This window comes from Abramis brama (genome assembly GCF_963993115.1).
Source record: "Abramis brama genome assembly, chromosome: 3".
Classification (NCBI taxonomy): domain Eukaryota; kingdom Metazoa; phylum Chordata; class Actinopteri; order Cypriniformes; family Leuciscidae; genus Abramis; species Abramis brama.
Genome location: NC_139965.1, coordinates 16,869,882 through 16,885,985, shown reverse-complemented (window position 1 = coordinate 16,885,985; position 16,104 = coordinate 16,869,882). Strand labels below are relative to the sequence as shown.

Here is a 16,104-nt window from a genome sequence, read left to right as displayed (position 1 = left end):
TAACGCTGTAGTTGAGTTATCTGAAGCTGAGCTATCTATGGAACAGCAGAGGAGCTCTTGTGATGTTTGTTCTGACGGGAACAGCTCTCTGATATGGCTCCCTTTGAACCGCTACCCTTCCCATGGGTGCACAGAGAAACACGCTCCCTCTCAGACAGAAACATATAGACAGGGAGGCTTTACGGAGACAACTGACTGCTCCCAAGACCCTGTTGGATGTAAGGTGAGACGATGACCCAGAAGATACATTTATGCTTAGTGGTTGCTCTTTCATAGTTTATGAGTATTGGCTTTAAAAGTTTTAATATTCTCTTATATTTTCTTTCAAATATCTCATGAGAAATGACACTGAAACCAATGAGACAACTGTTTGTATATAAAAAGGAGCTGTAAAATTAGTTTAGATTTGAACGTTTTTTTGAGTTTGAGTTTAGATTTGAAGTCTCTTTTTGAGACTTCAAGTCACAATTTGAGACATTGTTGAGATTTGTTTTAAAACTCTAGAGGGTGCATGTGTGAATATTGAGGTTGTTTTCTAAGGGAAAAGTCTGAGCATCAAAAGACTTTAGAAAAAGTCTCAATTTTATCTCCATTTCATCTCATTGTGGAATAGGAGAAACGTTAAACGTTGAAATGTTAAAATGATCATTTGTATTATTTTTTTTAATTCCTACATGGAAAATTAGATTTAGTGGCAAAGGTAAATTGTAAATGAGAGGGTAAAGAAGGTTTTTGTTGTTGCTTGTTAGTCTGGGATACGGGCCAGAGTTTAGATTGCACATCTACGTGTTTGTTTAAAGGTAAAGATGGTTATTTAGTAAGTTTGAGCTTTGCTGCTTCAGTTACGTTTCAATAAACAGGTGGCTCATGCACGGCTCATGCACAGGTCATGTGGTTCATGCAGCTTTGAGCAAAATGCTTCTTTTTTTTTATTACTCTTGTTATCATCGCAAAGGAGAAAGCTTTGCTTAGACATTTTATTTTACTCCCTTGAAGGCAGATTGCACAATGTCCATGTATTATATGAATGGTGTATTATTGTGTAGCTGAGATGCATGCGTGCAACAAAGACGTCATTTTGAACTTCAATGAACCCTCTTTCTTTAGTTTACCTCTTCTCCCCTGTTGTTCTTTATTAGGCCCACCTGGTGGCAGCGTTTGAGCAGAGTTTAGGCAACATGACCATCCGCCTGAAGAGCCTCACCATGACCGCTGAACAGAAAGTAAACATCAGCACGCTTTCATTTGGATTTATCACACTTGTTCATTATTAGACATAGAGAGAAAATGATTTTGCAGATGCATTGTCAATAAATATATGCGTGTGTGTCAGGACTCTGAGCTGAACGAGTTGAGGAAAACCATCGAGCTGCTAAAGAAGCAAAACGCAGTAGCTCAAGCAGCCATCAACGGTGTCATCAACACTCCAGAACTCTCCTGCAAGAGTGAACGCACAGGTGAGGCAGAGAAGATAATCAATAAATCCACACGTGAAGAAATGTATTACAATCAGATTCAACAAACCCACTACAACTATACGTTTACACAAAATATATGAAGTTTTAAATGTGCTAAATGAGCATCTATCGTTCCCTTTAATGTGTTAAAATTACTCTTGTACTTTAAAGGGATAGTTCACCCAAAAATGTGTAGTTTATCATCACTACATGTGTACTCTAGATGCTTTTCAGACATCGTTGTGTTCTGATTGGTTGATGATGTATTGGTTAGTTTTGCAGTTTTTTACATTAATGGCACACTTGATGTCGACTAAAATCTCTGTCCATTTGTCAGGTAAAAATGGTTCGTCCCCCGGAGCGCAGCCGGACCTGCGCATGCGCAGACAGCACTCGTCTGACAGCGTCTCCAGTATCACCAGTGCCACCAGCCACTCCAGCCTGGGCTCCAACATGGACAACCCCGACTCCAACAGCAAGAAGAAGAAGAAGAACTGGGTGAGTCCACACTCCTCTCAGCAACATTTAAAAGGGTAGTTCACTCAAAAATGTAATTTTGTCATCGTTTTCTCACCCTCAAGTTGTTCCAAGCTTGTTTGAGTTTCTTTCTTCTGTTGAACACTAGATATTTTGAAGAATATGGGTAACCAGACAGTTGATGTGCCACATTGATAGTATTTTTTTTTTTTTTTTTTTTTTTTTTTTTGCCATACTATGGAAGTCAATGGGGCTCATTAACTGTTTGGTTACCCATATTCTTCAAAATATCTTTTATATTCAACAGAAGAAAGAAACAACTAAATGATGACAGATTTGTCATTTTTGGGTGAACTATCCCTTTATTGTCCTAACAACTGTTTAACCGTTGCAAATCTGTGTGCATCTTCATTCTGTCTTTTGTTTGTGTCTAACGTTTGTCTTTTATGTTTTTGTCAGAAGTTGCTTAAACTTAAAATATTATTATAAATACTACTAAGAAACACCTACCGTGATATGTAACTAAATGCTGACGCTTTTCCTGAAAACTGTATTAAATGCGAAATTTAAGGACCTGCCTTTTTGTAGTGGAGGTTAGTTTACCATGCACATAGAGTTTAATTTATTGTACTTCCTGTTTTGCTGTGTCATGCTGGCTGTAGCTGGTGTCCTGTGCTGGAGGTGACGTGTCAGATGATGAATATGAATACGTATGTTAAATAATAATGACTACAGTTACCCTGTTATGTTTGGACAAGTGTGACATTGATAGGCTAGCAGTCTTGTAGATTTATATACACTACTGTTCAAAAGTTTGGGGTCAGTAAGATTTTTTGTTGTTGGTTTTTGAAATAAATAAATAATTTTATTCCGCAAGGATTTTAAATTGATCAAAAGTGTCGTGAAAGACATTTGCAAAAAAAAAACAATAAAATAAATGCTGTTCCTTTGAACTTTCCTTTTGTCAAAGAATACTGAAAAAATACTGTCTGGTTTCTGACAAAAAATATTAAGCAGCACAACTGTTTTCAGCATTGATAATAATATTAAATGTGTCTTGAGCAGTAAATCAGCATATTACGTTGATTTCTGAAGGATCATGTGACTGAAGATGAGTAATTATTCTGAAAATTCAGCTTTGCGTCAGGAATGAATTACATTTTAACATATATTAAAATAGAAAACTTATTTTGAATTGTAATAATATTTCACAATATTACGGTTTTTAATGTATTTTTTTTATCAAATAAATGCATCCTTGTGAGCATAAATTACAGAGGTTTTTTCTTTTTTTTCTTTTGTTTTTTTAAACATGGAAAAAATCTTACCGATCCCAAACTTTTGAACGATACACCAACTTTTTGAGTTTTAAATGTTTAGTGTCCCAGTTTGTGTTGTTATTCTTAGATTGATTTTAGTTGTTTAAATGAGATATTCAGCTTTGTAGATGCATCACTGTCCTGGTGGTCCAGATGGTCATATAGTGTTTTGGAGAAGGGTAACCAGTTTAACTAGGTCCCTATCATCTCTTCCTGCACTGGATTTGTGTTATTGCTTGTGCATCGGTCCTCGTGGACGCATCACTGAGGGGTTTGTGTTGGTCTTGATGGGTTTTCAGGTTTTCATGGTGATGTAGTTCAGCAAGACTCTCAACTCAGTTGTTCTTCCCACAGTTTTAGTGGTAGAAATTGTAGACGGTGATCTGACAGTGATTTGCTAGTGTCATGTGACGGGACACAAACACACACGGCTGAATGTGCTTTTCTGTGTCTCTCTCTGTTTTTTCGCTGTGCTGTCGCTTCATATGGCAGGTGTATGAGGTAAGAGAGTGTGTTAGTTAACCCAGCTTCACTCCTAACCCTGCTAACCGTTAGATGCACTGCTCCTCGGCTCGCTGTGTTTGTCTCCTTCACACTGTCCTTCTCTTCTCCCTCTTTTTCCCCTTCTTTCCTTTATATTCAAAATAATGTCCTTGTTGAGTCATTATATTTATTTTAGTGTTGTCAAATCGATTCATTGTGATCGACCGCTTCTTACATTAAAGTTTGTGTTTGTATAATATATGTATGTGTATACAGTATATATATGTATGTAGACAGACATGCGCGCACACACACACAAACATACATTATATAAACACAAGCGTTATGTTAGATGCGATTAATCGTGATTAATCGATTTGACAGCACTCATTTATTTATACAATTAAGCTAATATTTATTTTAGTACAACTGAAAAATACATTTTTTTCCCCAAGTCATGGGTTCTTGATTTTATCATGAACTTCTTGACTTTTAGTTTTAGATTTTGAATGCTTAAATTCCTAAATGTTGAACTTCTTGATAATCAATTTCTTGATTTTGAATTTATTTGTTTTTCATTTTAAACTTGATTTTACATTTCTTGATTTAAACTTTTTAATTGTAAACTTCTTTATTCCCATTTCTTGATTATGAACTTCCTTTTGAATGTAAATGAATGTAAACTTCTTTGTTTTATTTTTTTTTCTTGATTATGAACTTTTTTTAATTTTTATTCTTTTACCCTTCTTGATTATGAACTTCTTTATTTTTTTATTTTTTTTTTAACTTCTTGATTATAAACTTCTTTGTTTTGAATTTTTGACTTTAAACATCTCGATTATGATATTATTATTATTTTTACTTACTGATGATGAACTTCTTGGTTTTGCAACTATACCGAAATAGATGTAATTGTTTAAAACTGTCAAAATAACAGTTTAAACGCTCAGCACATTCAAATCTATACATAAAACATCCCAGATAAAAAGGCTGCTTTATCAAAACTTTGATATGGATGATGCCCAGCCTTACCTTTTTTATTTTAGGCTGTTTCTCCCTTCTTTCTTTCTTTCTTTCTTTCTCTCTCTGTTTTCCTCCCCTGTTCTCACAGTACTGCTTCTCCTGCTCATACTTTAAGTGCTGCCCAGTCGTTTTCCAGTAACTCTCAGCCTCCTGATCTCCTCTTTGTTCTGTTTGCTGTCGTTGCAGCTGCGGAGCTCCTTCAAACAGGCCTTCAGTAAGAAGAAATCCCCCAAGTCGGCCTCGTCCCACTCAGACATTGAGGAGATGACGGATTCCTCTCTCCCTTCCTCTCCCAAACTCCCTCACAACGGCACCGGCACCTCAGCACTGCTGCTCCGCAACACGCACTCCAGCTCAATGTGAGTGTGCTCGTGTCTTGACCTGATCATTGTTAACTAAAACCAAAGGTGAAATCATGCATTAATCAGGACATGTATGCTGTGATTTAGACTGTCGGACTGTCTGGATGGGGAGGCGGAGACTGTGATGCAGTTGCGTAATGAGCTGCGAGAGAAGGAGATGAAGTTGACGGATATTCGACTGGAAGCCCTAAGCTCCGCCCACCAGCTGGACCAGCTGCGCGAGGCTATGAACCGCATGCAGGTGTGTGAGACTTGCTGTCCCACCAATCAGATTAATTGGATTGTTAAGTAGAAAAAGGAATGTTACATGTTTTATCCCCGTGTGGCTGGTCTGATAGGTGGAGATCGAGAAGCTGAAGACGGAAAATGATCGTCTTAAGTTGGAAAGCCAAGCCAGTGGAAGCAGGGCGTCCTCTCAGGTGTCCGTCTACAACCCAACTCCGACCCCCACGCCTGGCCTGTCTCAACACAGCCTCAATCTCACAGAGTCCACCAGCTTCGGTATGATAATGTTTTTTTTTTTTTTTGTGAAAATACTTATTGTGCTGCTCCCTAAAGGTTATTTTTGTAGCTGTATGTGAGGGAAAATCATAAAAGCGCATTACACAGTCCATCTTCTTTTAGACATGTTGCTGGATGACTCTGGTGGAGACGGAAGCTCTCGGAAAGAGAGCAGACATGTGAAAATAGTTGTCAGTCTTCAAGAGGACGTCATGTGGAAAGAGGTCAGTTCTCCCGCTTTTTTTTTTTTTTTTGCTGGAAGATTTTAAAAAATGCTTAAATGTTTTTTAATGATGTGTCTTCTGTCTCCCACAGGACAGCAGGAATCGAGATTTCCTGATCGGCTGCATTGGTGTCAGTGGAAAAACCAAGTGGGATGTTCTTGATGGAGTTGTACGGCGCTTGTTTAAGGTAAAGTAATGCACATACATCACTGTAATCATTTGTTGATGATGAGTGCTTTACATTCAGACACATTAGACTGATTGTGGTATATTGAAATACATGAATGAACAGTAGGTGTCGCTAATATACCAGTTGCCTAGAAGGCACAGAGATGACATGAAGAAAAGTGTATGTATGCTAAAAAGTGTGTAGACCGACTACTTGAGCTCTCTCTGAAGTTCGTTACTGTTAAATATACAACACTGATTCATTAAACTATTTTAATGATTTTTTTGTTTTATGAATTATTCTTTTTGAGTATGGGTACTTATTCTGTTGCGAAGTCGTGGTTTGCAAAAAGTGCTCTAGTTTAATTTGAGAAAGATGTGGAATCAACAGTGTTGGGTTTGATTATCTGTAGGAGTACATCAGGCATGTTGATCCGGTCAGTCATCTGGGTCTGAGTTCAGACAGTGTTGAGGGCTATCGTATTGGAGACGTGATTCGGTCCAGCGGGACAGACACACCTGAACTCCTGCCGTGTGGATACCTCGTGGGAGAGAATGACACGATCAACATCTCGTTGAAAGGTTCACACAATCAGAAAATCTTTTATTTGTTATCGCAATTTGTTATAGTTGTTCCACATTTCTGTTGTTGTTAACATTGCGCCTGTGCGTGTTTCTCTCAATTCAGGTGTGAACTCTCAGTCCCAGGATTCTCTGGTCTTCGAGACGTTGATTCCCAAACCCATGCTCCAGCGCTACGTGTCTTTGCTCCAGGAACATCGCAGGATCATCCTCTCAGGCCCCAGTGGCACTGGGAAATCCTACCTGGCCCACAGACTGGCGGAGCATCTGGCACTGCGAGAGGGAAAACTGCCCAATGAGAGCAACATCGTCACCTTCAATGTCGACCATAAATCCAGCAAAGTGAGAGTTGTTGTTTTTTCTTTTTTTTTAAATAAAAAAGTCAGCTCTCTCTAGTTTCTAAAAGAGCAAGGCAAATCCACTTTTTCCCTTTAGAAACAAAGCTTTTTATCTCCAAAACGAAAAAGAAAAATGATTAGATTCGATATGATTAGATTAGATTAGATTCGATATGAGCCGAAGACTAGAAATCCTTGGACATTAAAAAGTAAAGATGTATATATGTATTTTCTAGGAGTTGCGTCAGTACTTGGCAAACATAGTGGATCAGTGCAGCGCTGACGGACCGGAGACTGAAGCCCCTCTTGTGCTCATTCTGGACAACCTTCATCACGTCAGCTCACTGGGAGAGATGTTCAACGGCCTGCTGAACTGCAAATACCAGCGCTGGTCAGTCTGCCTTTCTTTTAGAAATACACGTCCATAGTTTGGAGTCTGAAAGAAATGAATACTTTTGTTCAGTAGGGACACCTTAAAGTGATCTAAAGTGGAAGACATTTGTAATGTTACAAAAGATTTGCTGTTCTTTCTTTTCATACTCCTGTTCATCAAAGAATCCTGAATTTTTTTTAATCACAATTTCCCCCAAAAAATTAAGCAGCACAACTGTTAATAATTGATAATAATCTGAAATGTTTCTTGAGCAGCAAATCAGCATATGAAAATGATTTCTAAAGGATCATGTGACACTGAAGGCTGGAGTAATGATGCTGAAAATTCAGCTTTGCATCACAGGCATAAATTACAATTTAAATATATTCAAATAGAAAACAGTTATTTTAAATAGTAATAATATTTCACAATATGTCTGTTCTTACTATATTTTTAGCTAATAAATGTTCCTTGATAAATAATAGTCTTTCAAAATCATAAATAAATTCGTACCATCCCCAAACTTTTGAACAAAAGTGTGTATTTATATAATTTGTATTAATCAAAATATAATGTGTTTATGTACACACTATATATTCAGTGTATACAATATACAAAATCACACTACAGTCAGTGTAACAAAAAAACACACACGAACACAACAACAAGTGAGTGTACAATTAAAGGTTTTATTTTGTCTCTCTGTTTTTGCAGCCCGTATATAATCGGCACGATGAGTCAGGCGACATCTTCTGCTCCAAACCTGCAGCTTCATCATAACTTCAGGTACAAAACTGCTCTCTATTTTGTTCTTCAATTAGCACTAAAAATTATAGATTGGTCTTAATGGGAAAAAACTGCAATGGAGTGACCTCTAGGTGGCGCCATTGCGCTATTGTTGAAAGCAGTGATGAGATTCGATAAGTCCTTTTCATTAACATCTAAATGAATAGTAGAATAGATAGATAGATAGATAGATAGATATTTTATTTTTTTAAATTGATTGTAACTTTTTAATTAACAACATCTAAGGCAGTGATGAGGTTAACGTGAGCAACGTGTGTTTTCCGTTTCAGATGGGTGCTGTGTGCTAATCACATGGAGCCGGTGAAAGGTTTCCTGGGCCGGTTCCTGAGGAGGAAGCTGATCGAGACTGAGATCGGCAGCCGAACACGGACCCTGGAGCTGGTGAAGATCATCGACTGGATCCCTCAAGTCTGGCACCACCTCAACCGCTTCCTGGAGGCTCACAGCTCCTCTGATGTGACCATTGGTACGGAGATAAACCAATATTAACAGACGTTCTCAGTGTTACTAATTTGCTCCACAAGTGTTGAATTCGAGTGTCACGTGTCTTCGTCCAGGTCCACGTTTGTTCCTGTCATGTCCGATGGATGTGGACGGTTCTCGTGTTTGGTTCACTGACCTGTGGAACTACTCCATCATCCCCTACATGCTGGAGGCTGTGAGAGAAGGTTTACAGGTAACATCTGCCCTCTTTCATAGGAAAATCCACCTATTCCGACACTAATGTTTTATTAAATGTAACTGTGAAAGTCCATGGACACAAAGCGTTTATTCAATCTCTCTTTGTTTGCATTTGTTTAGCTGTATGGTCGCAGGGCAGCATGGGAGGATCCTGCGCTGTGGGTTCTGGAAACTTTTCCCTGGGCAGCTTCTCATCAGCATCCTGATTGGCCAGCTTTGTTGCAGCTCCGCCCGGAGGACGTGGGCTTTGATGGATACTCCGCCTCCAGAGAGGGCCTTAACAAACAGAGCACTCAGAGTGACAGTGACGCCGACCCACTGGTGAGTAACACAAACAGCAGTGAACCCATAAACTCTTACTGCTCTAATGCTTTTATGTTTACATATCAAAATAAAGATATACTGTTTGCTGCAGTAGTGTATTACTAAAAAAATTATTCTTCAAGTTGGGGACATTATAAAGCAGAAAAATGGTCTTGGAAGGATTGCTCAGGAAAATCAATGATTGAAAATAATTGATAAACATAATAATTTGTGTAAATTCTCATAAGATGAATCAGTGGTTTACATACTCACCTCATCATGATCACCATGTCCTGCCGAATACAACATATTCATTTATTTTTACTGAGGTGAATTAATAATAAGAATAAATTAATCATGGGCAACAAATATGTCAGCAAGTAGAGTATGCCACTCAGTGTTATTTTAGTATTATTAATGTATGTATTTATATATTATGAATTATTATTAAGTATTTTTCTTTATATTTTAATTATAAAAATATTTCTAATTTTATATTTTCAGTTTTTATTTTATTTTAAGTTTGTATTAATTTTGCTAAGTGCTTTTGTCATTTTCATTAGTGTTTTTTCCTCAATATTTCTATTTAGCTTTAATTTATTTGTATTTGTTTTAGATAGTAATTTTTGTAAATCTAATATTTATATTTTATTTTGTTTAAGTTTTATTCATTTTTTTTATTTCACTTGATTTAAATTAATGAAAATGATTTTTAAAAGTTTCAATTAACAATAAAACTGATGTCACTATAATGGCATTGGTCACTTCTGTGTTATTACACATCCACACCAGAAGGCATTATTTATGACAAAAAAAATTATACATGTTGACATTGATATACATTAACATTTGGCAGGGTAACCTACAAAAACTGGTAAAGCACAAAGTTGATATATAATTATTTTTACGGAAAATAGTCTTATATTTTAGATTTTGTCATTTCTTTACTTGAAATACAGCACCATACATAATATCTCATATTTCTTCTGTCCTGGCTGTTATTCGTGTGTGTCGTGTGAACAGATGAACATGCTCCTGCGTCTGAAAGAGGCGGCCGGCTGCTCCAACCCGCAGAGTTACGACAGCGACTCCAACAGCAACAGTCATCATGACGATATCCTGGACTCTTCCCTGGAGTCCACACTCTGATCCAGCCTGATCCCTTACGTTACTCCCGCTGCGGCAGCGAAATCAAGTCTACATGAAACCACAACGGGTGCTGGTAACCCAAATAAAGACGCTTCATATATAAAAAGATATATATATATATATATATATATATATATATATAAAGAAATATATAAACGGCAAAACTCGACGGCACTTCAAGCTGCCTCTTGAGAACCACTTGTGTGATTTTAGAAATTTTACATCGGCAAAATCAGAAGAAAGTGCTTTGTCCCAATTTTTACCTCAAAAGTAAAAGTACGGTCACGTTAGCGAGATTCTGCGAATTGTCAATAGTGTAGCGACGTATGAATCCATGTGACCAACTTCTACCCGTTGCTAAATCTTTCGCCCTCACGCAAAATACAGATCGCGTGGATTCCTATTGAAAGAGTGGATTTCGCCTGCAAAAATTCGCCGTACGTATAAAAGTGACCGCACCTTAACAGTTGGAGAGACTTTCTTTACTACCCTCTACTGGTGAAATGGAGGAGTTGCATCTTTAGACCACCACCTTCATCGACTTTCCCTCTATTGATGGATTTGCTCACGACTTTACAAAACCAGCTTGATCGAATGCCGACCATCGCTTCATGTTTAACGTGATAAAGATATGGATGAAATAGCATGGTGCTACTCTTTTGAGTTTAGACTTATTTATTGTGACGATTGGGAAAAAAAACTCATTTATCATCTGGGAAGTGCTTTTGTTTGCCCTTCCGCATAATGTCTTTTTTAAAAGCACCTGCTGACCGCATGATCCAGTGTTGTACTGTAGCACAAAGCCTATCTCCTATCTATCTATTTTTTACACTCGATCGCTCTCTGTTTTTGGTGCTGAATGGAATCTGGTGCCTTACTCCATTTTGTAAAGAAAACGGCACTGTTTTATACTTCCGAAAAATGCTGATTTGATTACGTTTCGTAATTGAGCTACAGGGCTCTGTGCTACTCTTTGAGTTGGCCTATAATAAACAGCCTCATGTCATCGTGTCATATCAGAGGTGCAACAATGTGAGGTTTGGAAAACAGGAAGTGGATAAAGGGAGCCTCCATCCGTTTTGAAACTGAACTTCGTTCAGCCACACAGGCGCAGTTAAAAGGGACGTTTTACAATTTCTTGAAAACTTTCAAACATTGCATACGAGACAAATGATGCATTGTTGCCTTTATATACGTGAAACGCATATAATCACTACTGGCAAAGTGCATCTTGAGTGGTTAAGCTGTAAGGCTTTGCTTGGTGCTTGAAGACCTTCTCAAAAACATCTTGGCAAAAGCACCGTGTGCTGCAGGAGAAATCGTTCATTATTTGGTGTATGAGTATTACCTCATTGACCATTTTGGCCTTTATCATGTACATATCTTGCATTCAATGTGAAAGAGTAACAAAGTCCACATAGACATTGGATTCGTAATATACTGTATTTGCTGCTTCGTAATGCAAGGACGCTTCTGGAGGGTTTGTACATAAAATTTTATCTTTGATTCTCTATAAAGGAACATTATTTGGATGGATAGCAAGTTTCCTTGCATGGGAAAGCATTATATATATGGGGCTATTTCAGTGTTTTCACCTTCTTTACGTTGTCTAATGCTGTTGGAATGGCACTACAGGGTTTTAGTTACAACATTGCTTCCATTTCACTCCAGTGTATGATTCCTGTAAGTCATCGATCCTATGCAACATCATCGTGGATTTCAAACGGAAGCCAAATATCGAAGCTCTGTAATGCTGTCAGCACTGCCAATACATCGTGTGTACACTGTGTATATAATTTGTGAATAATTTTAGGATATGTGCCTAATATTCTTTGATGGATTATGATGATGATGATGATGATGAAGTCATTTTAAGCACAAATGTTGTGTGTGATTGTTGTAACTGAAATGGGAGGGCTTTAATCGAATGGAACTCGTGTCACTGAATGTGTACTTTGCTGAAACCTTGTTTCTTGCTGTAATATATCAATGTAAATATTTGACTACCCTGCAGGCTGCATTTTGCTGAATAATCTTTTTCTAGCCATTTATAACAGCGCTTGGAAATATGGAATATTTTGTGTACAGTGTCTTTTTCATCTTAACGGTCGTCTAGGTTCCCATGGATGATCTGTGAAACGCAGACGACCCACAAAGATTTACTGATCCCATTACCAGTTTTAAATTATTTCTAATTCAATAAACCTAATAATTATTTATTAATTGTTTATTAGTTTTATGATGTCTACATTGCTTCATACAAGCACATTGATGAAAAATAAATAAATTCATTTCATTTTGATATCAACTTGTTCCATTAAATCATATCATTAACAAAAAAAATAAGAGTAACACAACAAAAGCAATAATTTTACACAGTCCTCTCATTTCTTCATGCCGTCAATGTGTTGGCAAACCCTGGAGGTTGATTTGCCATGAGTTCACTGGAATTTTCTGTGAGGTTTTAAAAAATATATTAATTTATGATTAAATTAAGGGATTAATATAACTGTGGTTGTCTGAAACATCAAGAACTTGCCCTTATACTTCTAAATTCAAATTCATTCCATGCTAATTCTCTTCCCGGTGTTTGGACGACGAACTGACCAGCTCTATTTATTCCAAATGATTACTCAAGTAATCTCAGGCATTGTTCCAATGTTCACCTGTATCACTGAGAAAATATTTTGAAACGATATATTATTGAATTTAACATAAAGGTGATGGCTTTGCAATCCTGAAGCAGTCTCTAATTGATCAGTTAAGATGGGTCTACATAATTACTGTCCTGTTTTAATTATCCCCTGTTCAAAAATTAAACAAAAAAAATGATCCCGTGTATTTCAATGATTAAATGTGTACATTATTGAAAACACTGCAAGGACACATAGATGGCGCTGTTACTATAGACTACTGTAGTTTGATGCTGTCAACAAACGCCAACACACACACACACACACCAAATTCCAGCTTTGTGTTTTGTTGGATCAGTGTGTTCACTCCATTGGTGTTTGATGGGTAAGTATGAATATAACGTGTTTGCCAATCCAGTGAGTTACATATCGCATATTGAAAAGATGCAGATTCACCCATTCGGAAGCGATACAGCTCGAGGTTCAGAGACAGTGAAGAAGAGTTTGGAGGAGTTTATTGATTTAGACTGTCACTATTGATCCGTTGTGTTTAATAATCTTAAATTTGTTTTGTATTAAAGTATTTTAGTCATCTAAGGGGCCATTTACACAGGACGCGTTTACAATTTTTTTTTTTTTTTTTTTTTTTTTGCGAGGCCAATGTAATGAACACTGTAGCCTACAGTGACCCAAGACTCGAAGCCAATTGTTTCACATTTAGTATGCAGAATTATTATTTTAGTAAACACAACAACTCATTTTATTTTTTTTTGTCCAAAGTATCATATTTTCACACCACATGATTTATAGAGAATTATGGCATTGACACACATCCATCACCTTGCAGCACGTAAACACCATAGAAGAATAAATGTTTTAATCTAAAGAACATACAACAAAATGAACACTGAGTTTGAGTCATTTAACATATTTGTATGTAGGCCTATTATTAAATTTAAGGATGGGTGTGGAACCTTCAAAGGTCATTATAAGTTAATACTTATACAAGTATTATAGCAGTTCTTTAGATGCATCAAATGTTTAGGACCATTTATTTTACAGAACATATTTCATTCTGCCTTTTGTTAAGATTTGTACAATACAATTAAACAACACAGACATAAATTGTACATAAATTACTTGAAAGAGTTTACATGAGCATTAAGGTCATTCTAATAAAAAAATGAAAAAGATGCACAGTCTCATACATATTTAGGCTATTAATTTCCTTGTCATGTTTTAATTTCAAGATGGTGAATACACACCTAAAAAGAACACTAGAAAATCCCAACACAATAAGTGAAACATAACTAGTTTTGTGAAATGTTTAGTGATACAATTTTATATTTACAGATCTACATCGTATCTAAGGGTCTAGAAAGCAGGTTAATGTACTGTATACAGTGTACAGATATATCTCATAAAATGTGAGAGAGATAAAAGACATACTGTTGGTTTTGACCTCTAATGATGATAGTCGAGGAGTTTGGAAGTAGCTACAAAATCTCCTAAGCAGCTGGACATTCCAGCTTGAGCAAATGTATACTTAATCTTTGCTTAATAATTTTCTTTGATTTGCATATTTAGCAATTCCATACCATGGATATTGATCCGTTGGTTTTCTTTCCAGACCATTTTCACCTAGAAAAAGCTGCCAAAGACAGTTCTGCGCATGTCGAAATCTATGAAGGTATACTAAATATCCTCTTTGTTTAAGTGTATTTTTCCAAATGGGTTTATCAACAAACATAAGGTAAGGAGCCCGATTGAAAAAAAAAAAAAAACTTTGTCAAATATTCGACAATATTGTATATTTGACATATAAGCTTTTTTCCCTTGTCATTCACATTTCCACCATTATCTATTATCTCTTCCTCTTTAATAACCTGAGGAACTATTTCACAGGTTGGCCTTGCTCTGTATGTTAAGGTGAAGTCTTTGTGTGTGGTTTCATGTTCTTCTCTTGACCACTCATCACTAAAGCCATCTGGTTGAAAGGGTTCTGTTGAAGGATACAAGTTGTCCTCAGAGAAAGTCTGTCCCTCAGAATAATCTTTCAGTTCTGGGAAGTCATTAACAGCATCCCTTGGTTTGTTCAAAAACCAATTGTATGTTTTAAATTTAGGATCAGTTTTTCCTTTTTCCTCTAGAGTAGGCATCTCATCATAAAAGTATTGTTAGTGCCTCTTGATCTGTGATTTGTTCCATTTGGTAGTTTAAATTGCGTGGAAAATGATGCCATAGAGTTGAGACACAATGAAATATGGGTGAGCATGAGGTTTGCCATCTCTCTGCTCCAGCAATATGAAGTCCCCTGGAATTCAGTAGTACAGTCCCCGTTTATTTTGCCTTTTTGAAATTGTTTCAAAAGGGCAGGATCTATGAAAATGTGTATAGCCTAGGCCTACTGTTAAATCATGTTAAAAATATTATATAGCATAAGCCATTGGCATTTACCTACAAGAAAGTTAAGTGTAGCCTAGTTAAAATGTGGCAAAACTGCGGATAAAATTAGACAATGAAATCGGAAGCTTAATATTTTAAGACAAAAAGTTCCATTCGTGTATTTAGTTGTTCTGTCTTGTCAGTGACGTTAAGGCCAACCCGGAAGACTGATTCGCCACGCTTCCCTCCCTCGAGCTCGGAGATATGTAATAATAGTGTTAAATGTATGGGGACAATAAGGTCAGTGGTTTGAATTCATTCACGTTTTGTTCTACAACAACTTAAATGACCATATCCCCGGCTCAAACGTTAATTCTCGAAGAAACATAGGTTTTGTTCTACTATGCAACATGGCTTACGTGCGTGCCCATTTAATCCATGTTTTGTTGTAGTCATCAACTAAACACATTAACTAAATATTAGATAAATATGTATTCAGTGATAGGCCTATATGACAGTAGCTTTTCAATAGCGAGCTACATTTCGCAACAAGTAGCGGTAGAGATAAAATAGGCTAACCGTGTTTGTCACAATTGTAGCTATTGCAGTTTTAAAGCACTGTGTACAAGCAATAAAAAGTCTGCAAAGTTCGATTCTTTTTAGTGAATCGGTTCGCTCGGAAGGAACTGATTCGGATCTCTGTGCACGAGTCCTCGCGCGTCTTTTACCGAATTAGCCTAAGTTAACTTAGGCATATTCATTGATATTATTTCGTTTTGAATTTAATACAGTGATCTAATAGAGAATGTTTGACTGAACACATTTAATGTGTTCTGTCT

The 16,104-nt window shown here is 36.8% G+C and overlaps 1 protein-coding gene across 1 annotated transcript in view; it reads left to right on the top strand.

Moving 5' to 3' along the window:
• nav2a (neuron navigator 2a) overlaps positions 1-12,470 on the top strand; it is a 101,591-nt gene extending 89,121 nt beyond the window's left edge. The window contains exons 23-38 of the mRNA XM_084107423.1: positions 1,140-1,223; positions 1,334-1,457; positions 1,795-1,955; positions 4,946-5,118; positions 5,209-5,362; positions 5,460-5,622; positions 5,746-5,846; positions 5,938-6,033; positions 6,428-6,596; positions 6,703-6,938; positions 7,171-7,325; positions 8,022-8,093; positions 8,384-8,580; positions 8,672-8,790; positions 8,916-9,116; positions 10,122-12,470. Of these exons, the coding sequence (XP_083963549.1) occupies positions 1,140-1,223; positions 1,334-1,457; positions 1,795-1,955; positions 4,946-5,118; positions 5,209-5,362; positions 5,460-5,622; positions 5,746-5,846; positions 5,938-6,033; positions 6,428-6,596; positions 6,703-6,938; positions 7,171-7,325; positions 8,022-8,093; positions 8,384-8,580; positions 8,672-8,790; positions 8,916-9,116; positions 10,122-10,247 (2,331 nt within the window). The 3' untranslated portion in view covers positions 10,248-12,470. The remainder of the gene's footprint in view (positions 1-1,139; positions 1,224-1,333; positions 1,458-1,794; positions 1,956-4,945; positions 5,119-5,208; positions 5,363-5,459; positions 5,623-5,745; positions 5,847-5,937; positions 6,034-6,427; positions 6,597-6,702; positions 6,939-7,170; positions 7,326-8,021; positions 8,094-8,383; positions 8,581-8,671; positions 8,791-8,915; positions 9,117-10,121) is intronic.
• The last annotated feature ends 3,634 nt before the right edge of the window (positions 12,471-16,104 follow it).